We start from the raw sequence: 19022 nt of genomic DNA on the forward strand, positions 1-19022 counted from the left end.
TAATTGGTTGTTTAACGAGATAATAAGATATTAACCATTTTGATGCCAACCCATCTAATTCTATGATGTACATTCCCTGTTTTAAAGTGATCCTGATTAAAACCTTTCATTAAATGTTCTTGCTAATTTATATTCCAAATGACAGCTTAATAAACGACAGTTATTTTAATAACTTCTTCATATTTTAAAAATTTATTGGAATCATGATTTTTTTTACAATATTGTCACAAAACAGTTCAAAATTAAGAAAAAAAATCCTCTTTGTTTAGACATAGAGCTACATGATTGCAATCCCCTTTTAAAACTTAAAATTAAATGTTATATTCTGGAGTATAATCTCTATATATATAAACAGCAAAATATCTGTCTGTGTGTGTGTCCTTTATACAAATCCACAATTTTTCAGTTAGAGGGCTCGCACTTTCTATGGTCATTCAAAACCATCCAAAGGTGGCCGTGCACATCTTTACATTTCCCCAGTCACCCTGCAAAGCTGTTTAAAAAAAATCAATAGAAGTGACTTTTTTGTGAATTTTCTATCCAAAACCCAATTGAATGCCAGCTAACTGTATGTGATTGGTCGGAGATTTGGACAGTACTCGCGTGTATGTGCACACGCACGCAGATGTATATGCATGCACTAGCACTATGGCCCGGCATTGCCGGGTCATAATGCTAGTAAGGTACAACCTGCCCAGTAGGTGAAATAATCATTGGAGATTACTAGGAGGTATTATTGTATGCTCTTCCTTTGAATCCATCACAATGTTGGAACCCCTTCTGTATAATCAGCAGATATATTAGGGCCACAAGTGTGTTGCTCCTTAGCTTGTACATTTTCTCTCAGTGGGGCAACAAGGACTGAATTAGTCGTTACCTGTCAATATATTATCTCTTTTTAAATGTTATTGTTTGTTGCATCAGTTTTTCTTATATAATGGATTATATTAGGATGATGTAGCTTTTGGAGTCACATCTACTGCTGCTGCTGCTTATTTGAACACTGATTTATATATATATCTTTATTGCCCACAAGGGGCTAAACATAGAGGGGACAAACAAGGACAGACAAAAGGATTAAGTCGATTACATCAACCCCAGTGCGAAACTGGTACTTTATTTATTGACTCCGAAAGGATGAAAGGCAAAGTCGACCTTGGCGGAATTTGATCTAAGAATGTAACGACAGACGAAATACTGCTAAGCATTTCGCCCAGTGCGCTAATGTGTCTGCCAGCTCGCCACCTTTATTTATATATATATATATATATATATATATACACACACACACACACACACACACACATATGATTTAGTTCATGATGCTTTTCCTTCTCCACAAGGTAGTGATAGCTATCCTGAAAGTCTACTGATCAACTATTACATGTCTCACGCGTGTAATAGTTTATTTATTAATCCTACAATAAATAATAGGCTGCCGATAATAGGAAAGTACCATAATCTTATATGTGTGTCAGCCTCCTTGTCTGGAATAGATGGTAGATCAGCTGGAAATATCCTCTGTGAAACATAGTGACATCTTTTTTCAAGTGGAAGGATATGAAATCCTTGTTTAATACAATTAAATAATGCACCAGCCCCATGTGGCAATGGAAAACATTTACATGAGGGGAAATGTTTATTTTTGAAACCGCTCTCTCCTAGATCTATTTCCAAGAATTGATTTGACCAATTTTGAATTCAAGACCATGTAACACTTATCTATGGCAAACATTCTCTTATTTTGGGATTGTGCACTTGAGTTACTTGTCCTTTTTTAAATCTATATAATATTTATTTCCTCTCTCTTTCTCCCCCCATTCCTCTCTATCTCTCCCCCTCTCTCTTTCACACACACACAACCCTCAGGATTGTAGGCATGAATTCTTTTGCACATTCCATTCTGTAAATCATTCCAGAAATAGTTGTTATCCAATTTATATTTACCACTCATATTTTTGTATATAATTTGGACAGAAGTTAAAAGGTTGCATGTATAAAATCTCTTTCAGTTAAACTAATCTCATTACCATTGATTTCTTTTGTTTGTGAGCGTGTGTTTATGTTTTGTAGTATATATTACCTTGAGTTTTTTTCCATAGTGTACCTCTTAAGTTAGTGCTGTTCATTTAGAACTTTACATTTATTTGTTCATATCACATGTCTACTATTACAACCAGTATATTTCTCTCTTTCTTGAATATATCAACTGATACGACCAGTTGCTTAACAATGTGCTTTTCTATAATTACCACTGGCATCATTATGTGGGCCTCGTATACAATGCATCAAATAAAAGTTGTAAGAACCAGCCATAAAATCCCTGCCAAAACAAACACAGAAGTTTGGTGCAGTCTCCTGCCTGGTCAGCTCCTGTGAAACCGTCCGACTCATGCCAGCATTGAAGGAGGACGTAAAACTATGATGATGTCCAAGGTAACAAATTCATGTGTGTGTGTGTGTGTTTGCACATGCATGCAAACACACACACACATGAATTTGTTACCTTTTGTTTGTTTTTTACTTGTTTGTCATTAGACTGTGGCTATGCTGGAGCACCACCTGGAAGGGTTTGAATTGAACAAAGTGACTCTAGGACTTTTCTTTTTTTAAGCCTAGCGCTTATTCTGTCGGTGTTTTTTGCCAAACTGCCAAGTTACAGGAATTTAAACACACTGACACCAGTTGTCAAACTATGGGGGTACGGGGACAAGCACAAAGACACACACAGGTGTGTGCATGTATGTATACATATATATATATATATATATGATAGGCTTCTTTCAGTTTCCATCTACCATATCCACTCACAGGGTTTTGGTCAGCCTGAGCTATACTAGAAGACACTTGCCCAAAGTGCCACACAGTGGGACTGAACCTGGAGCCATGTGGTTGGGAAGCAGGCTTCTTACTACACAGCCATGCCTGTAAACTTTTTGAATGCCAGTTCATATACATTAAAAATATGGCATCACTTGTATATCTTATTCCCAAATTAAATATAACTCTTTTGAATATTTACTTCCATCTTACATGTGAAATTGTTGTTGGTGAAACATTTTCTACTTATTTATTGCTTTTAATACTGTTAATGGTGCTGCAGGAAGCTGATAAGAAGACTGATACATTGGATCTTAACAAAAAGATTCTCTATATCGAATATTTCTTGTTGCCAGTGCGGCTATCTTGCCTCCATGCCGGTGGCATGTAAAAGACACCATTCGAGCATGATCGTTACCAGCATCGCCTTACTGGCATCTGTGCTGGTGGCATGTGTAAAAGATTCAAGTGAGGTCATTGCCAGTACTGCCTGACTGGCCCTGTGCCGGTGGCACGTAAAAGCACCCACTACACTCGCGGAGTGGTTGGCGTTAGGAAGGGCATCCAGCTGTAGAAACTCTGCCAGATCAAGATTGGAGCCTAGTGCAGCCATCTGGTTTGCCAGCCCTCAGTCAAATCGTCCAACCCATGCTAGCATGGAAGGCGGACTTTAAACGATAATGATGATGATGATCTCTTTCGGAATAGAAAAATAAAATATTGAACTATGGAATGGTGAGGTTTTGGGGATTACATGCTCACACACACACCTTTCAAATTAGGTTGTTTTACTCACATGTCTGTAGTAGCGGAACTGTGTCCTGTCAACAATAAAACACACACATTGCTTAGTTGTTTAAAAACCAAGCAGTCAATTTAACCCCCTTTTGTTGCCATATTTCAATTGAAATACACTGTCTTTGGTTCAGTTATTTTGAAACTATTGAATAATTTAGCAAAATAATCCATTTTATACTTGTTCCTGGGACATGAATTAAACCTGAAGTTTTGAGGGCAGGTATTAATTTAGATCACTTTAAAACAACCAGCTGTGGTTTCAGGTAGGTTGGTATCAAAAGGGTTTTTAAAAAAAAAGATATTTTATCCAAACAAGCAAAAGTAATATATCTGAAATACAACTATGTATCTATTTTTTATTTGTAAAGATCTGAATAGTTTGTATCTTTTAATGTTCTTGTGTGACACTAAGGCGGCGAGCTGGCCAACACGTTAGCGCACCGGGCGAAATGCTTAGTGGTATTTCGTCTGTTGATATGTTCTGAGTTCAAATTCTGCCGAGGTCGATTTTGCCTTTCATCCTTTCGGGGTCGATAAATTAAGTACCAGTTACGCACTGGGGGTCGATGTAATCGGCTTAATCTGTTTGTCCTCTCTGTGTTTAGCCCCTTGTTGGTAGTAAAGAAATATGTTCTTGTGTGACACAAAGTAGTTTCTTTAAATCATGATGCATTATGCTTAATGACTAAATGTTATGTTAATCTCTTGTCCTTTCATTTTCTAATAAACATCTTTCATTTTTTTTCTCCAACATTGTCCATGAAACACCAGAGAGCAAAAGGTCAAGCAAATCAAGGTATTTAATTTCTTTCTTTTTCTTTTTCTCTCTCTCTTTCCTTTTCTTTGTTCTTATTTTAAGTATTGAAATATTGTTTCTTTTGATTTGACATAAGGCCTTGTGGGTTCTGTTTTTTTTTTTTTTTTATATAATGAGAACTGAAGCATTGTTTTTCTCGAAAGATGTTAATTGGTAGCTTTAATGAAGTGAAAATTACTTTACCATCTGAAATTGTGTCAAGATCTTTGGTCTTGGCTCACTGGGAGCTTACTTCTATTAATATTTCCCCACCCCCATACACGAAAAGAAAGAACCCTGGAGTCCTGTGCCTGTGATAGAAATTATTTTTGTTCTAACATTGTAGCCATTTCATGTGAATTGGGGATAATAGAAGGGATTAATTAATTGAATAAGCTGAGAGTGTATTAAATCTATCTTTCTACAAGTTGGTAACCTTATATTGGTGTTCAAATACTGCCTAGGTTGATAAAATAAGCACTAGGCGAGCACTGGAGTCTATATAATGAACTTAAGTTTCAGGCCTTGTGCCTATAATAGAAAAGATTATTGATAATAACAACAGCAGCAACAAAGAGACAGTCATTGGTTTCAATTTAATAAATAGCTTATGCTTGACTAATTTATCCGGCTAGCGGGGTGCAAAGAGCACCATACGAGTGTGATCGTTGACAGAGTGGCTAATGTTGTTTTGAATTAATCATGCATTATCTTGTAGCTTTCAGTGTTGTGATTGTTTGTTTTTAGAATGATATTGTAGAGTAGATGTTAGAGGTTTGATCTGGCAAATTTGAACATAAAACAGAATCTTTGGTGGACCTGATGTGATCAGTCAAACTTACAATGTTTGTTCCTCTAATTTACTCCGAATTTTGGAAATCCATCCGAGAAATTCTAATGGATTGCATGAGATGTAAATGTGAGATTGACTGGACAGTTTATCATTGAATATGAATACACATTCTATCTCTTTCATTAAAAGGACCACCTTCAAATTTAATTACTCTTTATAGCAATAACTTGACTTTACTTGAGACAGCATTCACCCGGGGTGGGTTGAGCTAGCTTCATTCATCCTCAATGCTGCATCTCTTACAAATGCTGACCAGACCTGGCGATTTGAGGCTAACGACTGTGTGATCTCCAGCCACTCCTTATTCCAGTGGCGAACGCTGTAGATATGGAGACCTAGGTTGGGTTCCAGATCAGCCTTGACTGTCATCAGTTAGGTTTTTCGTTTATAGCAATAAACAGTATTAAGATTCCTTGTAAAATAGTTTTGTCTATCACTGATGTTTAAATGTAATTTATTAGCATTTATTATTCTGTTGCATTTCTTTTCCAGTTAAGCTAATAACAATAAACTGTTTTTCAATATTTTCCAGTGGCCAATGGCTCAGCAAAAGAAGTAAAAAACGAGGACTTCGATCATTATTTGCATCAACCTCAGCAAGTAAGCATCGTTTTGGATGTTGTTTTGTTTGCTACCTTGAAAAAACGGTTTTATTTACATTGATTTATACATTGCTGCTTTTTATTTATATGCCTTGATATACATTTATTATTATTATTATTATTATTATCATCATCATCATTTGATACTTGCCTCTCTTGGGGATGCAACATGGCAGAATGATTAAAGTCCACATTACAATCACAAAGCCATAGGTTCAGTTCCACTGCGGAACATCTTGGGCAAGGTTTTTTTTTTTTTACCAAAGCTTTATATTTGATGCATAACTTGTGACTAAAATGGAGGAGATGGAAACTGCCAGAGCCTGTTGGATGGATTGTACCTGTAATTCAACAAAGTCTAATTTTGTCACATTCTGCATCTCGTTGGTTCTGCCTTGAAACATCCATTGAGAGTACATGTACATGGAATACTCACCTAATGCTAATACTCACCTTCAATGAGTAAATTATTCCATTGGCTAGGAAACAGATTACTCATTGGAATTGGAGATCGACTGATTTGTCTGCCGTAAACCCTGTTCATTGGCTGTGTTGCAATCTGAGGAAACTAGGTAACTGGCTCTATGAGTCCCATGGCTTGGGAAGTAATGTCTTAAATTTACTCAATTTACTGTTGGTAATTTACATAATAAAAAAAATACTTAAAATGGTATGATGATGTTATTGGTTGTGTAATCTTGTGCTTAAGAAGGGTAAATCGTGATTTTTATTATTATAGCTTGGTTTTGTTTTTTAATTTTTTTCTGTTCAATAATACAATATTAAAAAATAACAATAACAGCTGAGGATGAAAAATTGTTCGGTCAATGTAGCAGGGGACACGGTTACATTGCAATGACATGAAAGCTTGGTGGACGCCCACAGTTGAAGTATATGAAGAAGAAACTGACCACAGCTTCAGAACATTATCAACTTCACAGATGAGATAACAGGATTTGACCATTCATGGGAATTTACTGTATTGTTGACCAGTCCAGCCTATACCAGAACAGAGAAAAAGCACCCTAAAACCATGATGAGGACATGGAGATTTTACACAACTATATTTTTAAAATTTTATTTTCATTCTGTTTCATATTTGTAATGTGTTATGACAGCTACTGTTTTTATCATTGGTTTGTATATTATAAGAAATCAAAAATTGAAAAGCTAACTTTGATTCCACTTGATTTGGGTTAGTAATTAAGATTATGGATGTCATTTATTAATGTCTGGCTAGCATACTTTTCCATTTTGTGAAGCATCTGATGTTTTGTAAGCGTAATTATGTATATCTCATCTCATCTAGGGGTTTCGGTTGCACATACTATAGGAGTCACAGGGCGCTGCTGCATGTGCTGTAACTAGGAATATAAGGGTCCCATCCATTGTCTTGTAGTCAAGATCCTCTGCATGACATCCTGCTTGTTCAAAGCCAGGAATCTGATCTTTTAGGGCCTGCCAATAACTAAATCCATGCTCTGCTGTCGACGCTTCGATTTATTGTCTTTAAGGTTTTGTCTGTCTCCTACCCTTCGACCTGTCTGGCCTGGTAAGACCTGCCTGAAGATTTCTTTCCCTCCAGCATAGCTCCCCAGGTCAGTGGAGCACACAGGCACTTCATCACAACAAGGTACTTGTTGAATTGGCCATTGACTACACAGGAGTTCTTCTGCCCTTTGATGGGTCTTATTTTTCGTCCTGCAAAAATTGGACACCAACAATCACTCTCCTCACCAAGCAAGCTTGATGGGGTTTCCAGTGACCCGACCGTGTGACAAGTTGTACTGGACTACATGTTACCAGTAGCACTCAAGAGCAACCTGACAAAAATAATGTAAAATAAGTCATTAAGAACTTGACCAGTTTTGTGCTTGGGATTGAGCTATGATAAAGTTCAAAATATAATTTTAACTTGTGAAAGATGTATGTATGTCTCTAAGAGGTTTCAGGAAAAATATTACATCTGTTGAATTTGGTGACTTGCAATTTGTTATTTTTGAGATAAAATAAGGAATAAACAGATTAATATATTAACGTGTGATGCTTAGACACATACTTCTGAGTTTAATCTGGATTCAAAATGTCAAGTAGCTTCCACTATAGACTTGCTTATTTCTCCAAAAGAAGCAAGCCATGGTTGGTCAACATGTTTATTCTTTGGTAAATAATTGTATTATCTGTTATCGGGAATTATAATTCCATTTTGCACGAATCTTCATTTCTCTCTTTATTTTATTTTCTTATTTAAAAAATTTTTTTTCGGATGTTTTTCTAGTCAAATTTTATTCTAACTATACTTTGCTATTGGGAAAATATTCAGCTTAATTAGTCAACGGATCTGTTGTCCTTTCACATTGCCTTTGTATTGAGTATGGATGATGTTCCTTCTCTCTTGGTCTCTATTGTATATCGTATGTGTGCAGAAGTAAAGGTTATGTTTCCATTGAGTAGCTTTTGTAATAAGCAGGAAACTGCTGTGGATGTGCATTTTTTGTCTGTTGTCTTAGCTTAAACTTGATTTGACATGAATTGACATGTTGTTGCATGACTCCTGTGGCAGTGAACATTTTAAAATCTTTTTTATTATTATTATTATTATGAGGATAGATCCTTAATGAAGAAATAGCTTAAATGTACCGGAAGGCTTAAATAATTAATAATCCGTTATAAATATTGCCTTTCTATAATCTGGACATTCTTCATCAGATGTTTTGTTTTTTTTTGTTTTTTCTCTATAATTAGAGTAGGACAGTCAGCTAGGGTAAAGTCTATCTGCAATTTGGGAAACAGAAACTATTTTGTACTTAGATCAACATGCACTCATTTTGTATATAATCTGATTGGTTTTTACTCTAGTATGCTACGATGTAACCTGCTTAAAAAGAAAAAGAGAATAGGTTGAGCAAGAAGCATGGGTTTGAGGATCTAACATCTTTTTGTGTTTGTATGATTTCAAAAAGCAACTATTTTAATGTAATTCTGAATCCTTAGTAACCTATTATTAACAGCCAGTTCTTTTATTTACTAATGTATTAGTGAATCTGCTATTACACTCATGAGGCGTGTGTAATAGTTGATCATTGGAGTTTTGAAATTGGTATTAGTTTCTCACAGAGAAAAATACCAGTAAAAATTTATTGCATAAAATTGGAGGGCAAAAAATTTTTTTTAATTGGTTGGATAAAAATTCCTTTCACAGAAGGAAACAACCACTCAATTCCTTACCCTTTTTCTTCTTCATTTGGTAATGATAGCTAGTCTGAAAGTCTGCCAAATAGACTATGACTCCTACCTCATGAGTGACTGTTATAGTTTATTCATTAATCGTTTTGTAAATATGTAATTGGCTGTCAATAATAGGAAAGTACCGATGCTTCAGTTATTAATATTCTTTGTTTAGTTAAATGCATTGGGTTCAAGACAGTATTAGACTGGATAACTATTTCATCCAACTCTTTTGACTTCAAATACTACAACAATTGACTTAGATTTTATCTTTAGGTTATGGATCAGTAAAATAACTCCGTTATAAACTAGATTTGATTTAATGATGAACCGTTTTATGAAAATTAAGTCTGGGCCTTGAAGGTGGTGAGCTGGCTGAAACGTTAGAACGCCGGGTGAAATGCTTAGCAGTATTTTGTCTGCCGCTACGTTCTGAGTTCAAATTCAACCGAGGTTGACTTTGCCTTTCATCCTTTCGGGGTTGATTAAATAAGTACTAGTTACGTACTGGGGTCAATATAATTGACTTAATCTGTTTGTCTGTCCTTGTTTGTCCTCTCTGTGTTAATCCCTTTGTGGGTAGTAAAGAAATAGGTCTGGGCCTTGTGAGGTGGAGGGTTCAGATTATTCCTTGATGTCTGTTGTTTGCTCTGGAGGTTTGGGGGAAAGTTAAACCATGCATTGTCATTATATAAACTGAGATTAACTAATTGATATTCATGTCTCTTCTCTTTGATTATCCTTCATTGATATATGTGTTTTGTTGTTTTGTAATTTAATATTTAATATTTTGTTTCCATAGGACTCAGCTTATCTGCGAAGTTGTCTCCAGTCTAACCAGGTTAGAATGATTTCTCTTATATTGTATTATTACTATTTGTTGTGGAAACAGTGAAGAACTGAATATAATGCTTTGCAGTATTACATTCAATTCAGATACTGCTGTGATTGATATTGTACCTCATCTCATCAAGCCAGGGTCATTAGAATAAGTGCCAGGCAATGTAATGCAGTCAATATATCTAACTACACTTCTCACACAAAACATAACCTTGTGCTAAAACTGAAAATTATTATATAGTTTTCATGTCTTCAATGCCTTAAATTTTTTTTGTTTAGAAATAGTACTTGTCTAGGGTCCAGATTTAGTAGATTAATCCGTCCTTAGACAGGACATCAGCCTATCATAAGCAGCATTCTCAGTTTATTTTTTACAATCTAGTAAATACTCTTGTCTCCAGGCAATGAAAATTCCCCCAGGATTTTGAACTTAAGAGACAAAAATTTGATAGACCAGTATCTTATTAATGTGTGGCTGTCTGAATTTTGCTATTCCATATTGTGGTAACTTTAAGCTAGACTTAAATGGGTTGGAAATGGAGAGGACAAGGCTTTAGAAGCAGGCAAGGGCATGAATTGGTTGAATGGCTGAACGTCTTGGGTAATAGCCTAAAGATACTTACGTTAAAGTGCTATCATTTAATAATGGCTATGGCTGTCCAGGCCAGCCATAGAAAGGGTATGGCCTGGTCAGCCTGTAATGATATGCATAAGATCTGGTCATCAAATCTAAGTAGAGATTTCAAACTTAAAATCTTCAAAGCCACAGTAGAACCAATTCTACTATATGGCTCAGAAACCTGGATTTTATCAAAGAAGCTTGAGAGGCAGTTGGATGGAACTTACACTCGCCTCTTTATGAGAGCTCAAAATCTCTCGTGGAAGCGTCATCCAACCAAAGTACAAATATATGGGAAACTACTACCTGTATCATCTCTTGTGAAAGGTAGAAGAGTCCAGTTTGCTGGACATTGTTGTTGAGCTGAAAACGAGGTAATTTCTACTCTTCTCTGGAAGCCATCTGCTCGCGATACCAGAGGGCACACTCTCTCCTACCCTGATGTAATCTCCAGGGATACAGGCATCCAGCAACAGGACCTCCGTAATGCTATGATGGACCGTGAAGTCTGGTGTAACAGTAAATTCCATTGTCTCGACCACGGTTGAACAATGATGATGATAATTTTATAATGTGATTTGCTTGGAATTATTTTATCTGAAATTAGTGTTATTCTGACACCATGTGTAGGTGGTTGCAGAAACAGCTTCCAACAATGCAACAGCTGCACTTAATTATTTATGTGAGTGTTTAAATGTGCAGAAACAGCCAAACACCTGCAGGCTTGAACATAAAAAAAAAAAAGTACTAATGATTGATGTTGGGGGGGTCATATATTTATACAGAAAGTAATAACTTGTTAGAAAGTGGCTGAGTTCCTCTCGTGCATTGGGCCTCATGGAGGCAAAGTGGCCGAGTTCTTAATGAGTGTTGGGCCTCACGGATGTAATGACCGAGACCTTTGGCATTATGTTGTGCTTGAGAAGAAGACCCATCAAGCCAAGCAAAATTGCAGTTGTGGTAGATGCTGGTGTCATGCCCGAGGTACATAAACGCACCCGTTACACTCAGAGTGGTTGGCATTAGGAAGGGCATCCAGCTGTTGAAAACCATGCCAAATCAGACTGGAATCTGGTGCGGCCTTCCAGCTTGCCAGCCCTGGTCAAACCGTCCAACCCATGCCAGTGTGGACAATGGACATTAGAGTATGATGACAATGATTATTTATGAGTGCTAACCCTAAATATTTTTGTAATTTACTGTTTTCATTTCATGTTCCTCTTTGTTAAGTATTAATGACACTTTAGTTAAAAACAGAATAATCATTTATTTTGTCCGTGAGCTCGGGGGGAATGAGACCCAAGTACATTGATTGACTTCTGAATTCTTTATCTCTCTCCTCTCCACCAAGCATATTTTGTTCAGCTAACCTTGTTCAAAAGGAATTAATCAGACCATCAAGAATGTATATTTCTAATTAGTCACTTTGCATCTAGCACAGGAAAAGTTTCTTTCCTTAGGTTAAAGTTTAAGTCCTTACTCTCCCTCATTCTGTTACTCACATGCACATACTTACCAACCTCTTGCTCATACAAATATAGCTTCAGATGTTCACATTATCCATAAGGAATAATTTACCAAATTTGTACAATTGATATTAGGCAGGTTCCCCTCCATATTATGTCCCAATATGTTTATTTTCATCCTCTTTAGCATTCAAATGGGCCAAATCTGGCTGTGATCAACCCAGTGGCACTTGTTCAAACCAGCCATAGCCAGGTTTGTTGGCATGTTATTTTTGCTAGCAAGAAACCCTACCACCACCATATCACACTGGAACATCATAGTTTTCCTTGAATCATCAATTTTGTATCAATTCTATAAACCTATCCTAACACTGTTAGTATTTCGATAAATACTAAAGGGTTAACTGAACAAGATATCAAACCTACCATGGTCCTTATTTCATGCTCCTTTGGTCCCGTACTCTAATTTTGAGATAATGTATGAACTCAGTTGTAAGCTCTCCAGGCTGATCAAAAATGAACTCAGCAAGTTGTTTCTGAGTTGATGAAGCAGATGACAGCCAATGCTATTTGCAAAGGGTTGTAATAAAGATAATGATGATGATGGTGGTGGTGGTGGTTTAGGTGAAAGATGATTGCTGAATTTGCTGATGTATTACCTTATGCCTTAAAATTGCTTGTCATGTGTCAGTTTACATGCCAAAATGATTGATACCCTGCGTAGCGGTCTTAGTGATTGTTCAATCAACCTTCTGTCTTTAGCTTCATACTAATCAATGAAAGAATTTAATTTTTTTTTTTTTTTTTTTGTTTCTTGTTTCTGTTATAGTTGAGTCTAATGTAGAGCAAACCAAATTGTTTGTCTAATATTGCTTTTCTTACATCGAACTATGAACTCTCACATGTGCAAGGAAAGGAAGGAAACACCTTCCGACAACATGTAAATAGCTACAACAGTGTTATTATGGAGTCTGCTATTTAGGAAGTTAGTGTTTGCAGAGATTTGTCTGATAGCAATAGTTTTGTGAGGCCTGAAATTGAATTAGGAGGTGGGGGAACTGGAGTGTAATGGCATTCATGCCTATTTTTCTTTCCTTTTTTTTTTTAAAAAAAAATGACTGAAGTAAAATATTTTGGTTTGGGAAATGAAACTAGATTTTGAGTCTCATGCTAAAACCTAATATGGCATTAGCTATTTATCTAATATTATATTGTGGAGGCGCAATGGCCCAGTGGTTAGGGCAGCGGACTTACAGTTGTAAGATCACTGTTTCAATCCCAGACCGAGCATTATGAGTTTATTGAGTGAAAAGATCCAAAGCTCATGAGGCTCCGGCAGAGGGTGGTGGCGAAACCTGCTGTACTCTTTCACCACAACTTTCTCTTGCTCTTTCTTCCTATTTCTGTTGTACCTGTATTTCAAAGGGCCAGCCTTATCACACTCTGTGTCACGCTGAATCTCCCCGAGAACTATGTTAAGAGTACGCGTGTCTGTGGAGTGCTCAGCCACTTGCACGTTAATTTCATGAGCAGGCTGTTCTGTTGATTGGATATCGGATCAACTGGAACTCGTTGCCATAACCGACGGAATACCACAAGAATATTATAGACATATGGCTCTGGGATTAAGAAGTTTGCTCCATAGTGACAGGATTCTGTAGACAACCTGTGACATCCTCTGCTAGTATCTTCTATAGTCTCAGTGTGACGAAAGCCTTGTCAGTGAAATTTGATAAATAGACTCTGGGATTCTACCTTCTGTATAAGTGTACGTCTTTACAATAGAATCAGTTCATCAAAAACAGAAAACTCTTTATTTGGTTACGTCCCTTTACTCCAAAACAGCTTTTCCTCCACATTACTAGTTGAAAATATTGGAGTCGGATAGAATCAGTTAAAATGCATAGGTGCAGTCAATGGCTTAATAGTAAAAGATTTGAAAGAGATAATTTTGTAGAAACACAGCCTATTTCCTCTTAGTCAATATTATTGGTGCTTATTTGTTTATTAACCATAGAATTTTGCAAGTTGAAGATATCTTTAGCACTGGCCTCGAATAGGTTATTTTATCATTTATTGAAAGCCAGGTAGTATTCCATAGAGAAAAAAAATTTCCATCATCCACTTGAGTCTACAGAAGTTGGAAGAAAAGGTTGTCGGAATTTTCTCTGGAGCAACTACACTTTTCCTTGCATACAAACAGCAGTGGATTGTAAAGTGTCTGATAAAACAATGGAATGTCATTAAAATATGTTTGGTTTAATTCCCCATCATGAACTGTATCCCTCCTTACACATCGGGAAAATGTTTTGTGCTGTTTATACATAAAATATGATATATATCCATTGCATGTGCACATTAATTCTAGATATAATCAGTGAAAAATCATTTACTTGACAAATAAGCATTGAACTTGCAATCTCCAAACCCAAGTCCTTTTTTTGACAAAATGTAAACTTTCCATTGTTTCCTCTCCCAATTACTAAACTTGGCTGACTGATTATGCCTATCTTTTCTCTCCTTATTACTTTGTGTCTTGCTCTCCCTCTAGACCCTATACTAATCACTTTGCTTCGTTTAAATTTTCTTTTCTACAACCCCATCTGACTTACGTTTTTCCTCCTCTAACCATTAACATTGCATCGATTCAAACTGAATATTAACCACATAAATAAATACTTCCTGATTTATTTATCTCTTATTTTCCCAATCTAGAAGAATAGAAAATTACGGGCAACATTTCTGCGACTAAAATTAAATAATGATGGAAGAACTCTTGTCATATTCTTTGATTTGACATATAATTGTGGCAAAGAGATGATAGCAGAATCGTTTAAGTGTTGGGGCTAAATGCTTTGTGATATAGTATTTCTTCTGGCTCTTTTTAAGTTCTGAATTCAGATCCTCTTGAGGTCAACTTTCCTTTTCATCAAGTACCAGCCAAATATTGGGGTTGATATGATTGAATATACCCTACCCACAAAATTTTTGATTTGCTGCCTACATTAGGAACAATTATTTTTATAATTTCTCATTGCAATATCACTCCGTTGGATAAAACTTTCTCTCAGGCATTACCTCTATAAGGTTTCTCTTTTGCTGGAAATAACAACCAATTTGCCTTCAAGCCATTTTGATGTTTTCAAAAAAAAGAAAAAGGAGAAGGAAGTGGACATTGAGTAATGTGCAAACAAAAATGGGATCATTATATTTGAAATGCCCTTCATCATAGATGTGCTTGATTGGGGCTGACCAGGGGCTAAATAAGTTCTAGTGTCGCTCAAATCTTAATTCTATTGAGGATTCAGTGTTAAATACATCATCATTATTATTATTACTGTAAAAGATTGTTTTCAGTTTCACATATCAAGAAAACATTTTTGTTTTAATTTTTTTTTTACTGAATTTTCCCCCAAACACTACAAAAATTACACGTCACACTTTTATTTCTTGGGTGAGTTTTAATTATCTTCATCACAAATAGTACGCCAATACCTGGAGTAAAAAATTTATAAAATTTATTTTCTGTGAATCACACACACACACACACATTCCACTTCACTCTGTACTGTACTAACTCCCTTTAAATGCACTTTACCATCTGAAGTGTCTTAAAACCTTTCTAGAAGTAATGTGGGATTTATAATTGCCACAAACATTGTTAGTAAAATAACTGTATTAAGACAGCGATTGTAATATTTATTTCTGCATTTTAAATTTTATATTTATAAGAAAAATTTTTTTAATATTGTTAGTGTGTGTATGTATATATGTTTATATATGATTAACTAATACATTGTATTTTTCTCTTTTCTTTCTCTTTTCATTTCGGTTACTAATGGATTACTTCTCAGGGAGGATATGGAACAGGTCCCATGTCAAGTCCAGGAGTCTCGGATCAATTTCTACCAAGCTACTACAACCAACCAATCTCCTTCCCTTATTTGGGACAAGGGGTTGGTGATGCAACATGGTCAAGTGGAAGAGATGCCAACGTGTTCCCCCTTGGGGGCTATGACTACAGCAGCGTCTTTAGTGGATTTGGATATGCCCAATTTGGTTGGGATTACAATGGCAGCGACTATTGGAATAATGCCACCCGCAAGGATTACTATGGCACTGATATGATTTCTTCTGATGGCTATGGGCCAATGAATGGAGAGCAAGATCGTGACACTGTGAACAGTGTTGAGCAGGGGCTGAAGGGCATGAGCATTACTGGAGAAAAGAAGTTGTCAGATGGTGTTGGAAATGATTCTGTGCAGGCCGGTGTGATTGACGGATCTATTCAAGTCGGTCCACCTGGTTCGGCTGGGCCATCTCCACCACAGGGGCCAAAGAAAACCTCTTGGGCCGCTGTAGCTAGCCAGCCAGCTCGGCCTCAGCCGCAGATTAAGGCACGCACTATGCCCCGTGCTCCCATGACACCAAAGAGTATGGACATTGGTACTTGGGATAACAAAAACAATAACAACAGCAAGCAGGCGAATCAAGGGAGACAAGTATGGAGTGCACCTCGTCGTACTATGGCAGCTTATAACAATGCTCCATCAGGAAACTCAAGTCCACCTTCAGCTAATGTTGGTAATGCAGGATCTTTGAATGGACCTCCATCTTCTCCTAGTTTACCTCACCCAGTTTTGGAAAAGCTGCGATCTGTTAATCAATATAATCCAAAAGATTTCAATCTGAATCCAAAAGGGGCTCGCTTTTTTATCATAAAAAGTTACTCTGAGGATGACATTCACCGATCAATAAAATATAATATTTGGTGCAGCACTGAGCATGGTAATAAGAGACTGGATGGGGCTTACAGAGAAAGAGAGGGCAAGGGTCCTGTATACCTTTTCTATAGTGTCAATGGTAGTGGACATTTCTGTGGTATGGCCCAGATGATGTCACCTGTGGACTATTCCACCAACAGTGGAGTATGGGCCCAAGACAAATGGAAAGGTCAGTTTGAAGTGAAATGGATTTATGTGAAGGATGTGCCAAATAGTCAATTGCGACACATTCGCTTGGAAAACAATGAGAATAAGCCAGTCACCAACTCAAGGGACACTCAAGAAGTACCACCAGAAAAGGGTAAGCAGGTGCTGAAAATCCTGCACAATTTTCGGCACTCAACGTCCATCTTTGATGATTTCGGACATTATGAGAAACGACAGGAGGAAGATCTTACCAAAAAGGTGAGTATTCCCATTAAAACACACAAACACAATAAAACAAAACAAAAACAAAAGAAAAAATAATAAACATACACAACAAGTATATTGAAGTCGGGTGGTGACACACAAAAGATTCCATTTTTTTCTTTAGTTTTTGATCTTTCCGTATTCTTGAAATTTGTATTGCATATCTTTTTGTATACCGTATTTGATGGCATACACGGTGCTCTAATTATCTCCAGTCTCAGAATATTACCTTGCATCTTATATGCAAAGTTGGGCCATCTGTAAACTAATTTTGTCCAGATGGTCTTTTCTGTCTAACCTGACTCCATAATATTTACTTAAAAATTATTATTATTAATTGTGCTGTAACAGGAATTACCATAACAATGGACTGGCAGTGTTTGTTTGTACCAGCTAATCCATTATGTCTAAATATTGTAATTTCTTGTTATATGTTTTCGACTGTACTGCTAACTTTTTATATAGAATATAATGATTTCTGCTATAACTATGCTGCTTTTGTAAAGTACTCTAAGATTGGTTTAAATATTACATTCTTTAAAAGCTTTTCCCCTGAAAATGTACTGCTGAAATTAGGGAGCATCTGACATGCTCTGCATCTTTTATGCCATCAAATATGGTAATTCAGATTACTTTTATATGTATTTTTATTAGTCTACTGAAATTCATTTTTAAGTGAATATTATGTCTGTGTTTTCATATTTGTGCAACTTGCGTTACAAACCCCATATTCGTACAATTGAAATTACAAAACATGAATTTGTAATTCCAATTAGGTAATCATTATACAAATATATCAGTCACTTATTTTCACATATGTCTGTTGGTGATATTTTATTTGTGATATTATTGGTGATATTTTATTTATTTTTCCAAATGAAAATACATAAAAATGAACTCGCGATGAGTTACAAATTAAATCTGAATATGTACATTAATGTAACATCTCTTTGCTATTTTTTGACCCATCATAAAGTGCCTGTGTTCAATGTATCAGTTGTGTGTATGTGTGTTTGATTGCTTATACATACAGGTGAAATAGAGTTCAATATATAGAGAGTGCTTATATTATTTTATTTATTTTATACTTGAGAATGCATCATTGAATCAAGGGCCTGGAGTTTCGTGCAAACACACTTGTTGAAATTTCTCAGTTTATGTGTATTTGCATAAATTTCAGCCCTTGGTTCGTGGCTATAACCTCTCAGCTATAATGAAATATTATGTGTGATGAACACTAATAAATAAATAACTAAATAAATAAATTATCACTGATTAATTTCATAAATACCGACCGACTCTTAAACCACATTCTTTTCAATTACATTGTGCATATTTTCAATTGAATCCATTCATGTTTTTGTCAGTATTTCAATGATTAGAATCACAGATATTTCTTTTGTGAATAGTGTAAAGAAACATAACTGAATTCATTCTCTGTTGTCAATATACATTATTATGATACAGCAATCTTTTTTATTTTCCCATGAGATTTGTTTATAACCTGGTATATATCTGGGTTGAATTGTAATGTACATTAAGATTTGCAGAGATTGGTGCTGGTTTGGTATCTAAGCCTGTCCAAAGCATTTTCATAAGTTTGTCCTAAATGTCCATTGGTTGTTTTCCAGCTTGTGATTATCCCTTATTTCATATGTTCTGAATGATATAATACTTTTCTTTCATAAGTCCCATGTTATTGTGGTGCTAGAAAAAAAACATTGGGAATGAGTGTCATATATGGTGCAAGGACACCAGGGTAATACGTCTTGTGTGCCATATGTAATAGGCAAAGGGTGAAGTAC

General features: G+C 36.0%; 1 protein-coding gene across 4 annotated transcripts in view; it reads left to right on the plus strand.

Annotated features, from left to right (window-relative positions):
* LOC115210278 (YTH domain-containing family protein 1) overlaps positions 1–19022 on the plus strand; it is a 100402-nt gene that overhangs the window by 38548 nt on the left and 42832 nt on the right. For 3 of the 4 annotated variants that reach the window (XM_036502398.1, XM_036502399.1, XM_036502397.1), the window contains 5 exons: positions 4390–4414; positions 5800–5867; positions 9900–9938; positions 12210–12275; positions 15877–17211. In XM_036502398.1, coding sequence (XP_036358291.1) covers positions 4390–4414; positions 5800–5867; positions 9900–9938; positions 12210–12275; positions 15877–17211 — 1533 coding nt within the window. The remainder of the gene's footprint in view (positions 1–4389; positions 4415–5799; positions 5868–9899; positions 9939–12209; positions 12276–15876; positions 17212–19022) is intronic. The other variant, XM_029778771.2, reaches the window with a different exon arrangement.

This window comes from Octopus sinensis, linkage group LG4 (assembly GCF_006345805.1).
Source record: "Octopus sinensis linkage group LG4, ASM634580v1, whole genome shotgun sequence".
NCBI classification, from domain to species: Eukaryota; Metazoa; Mollusca; class Cephalopoda; order Octopoda; family Octopodidae; genus Octopus; species Octopus sinensis.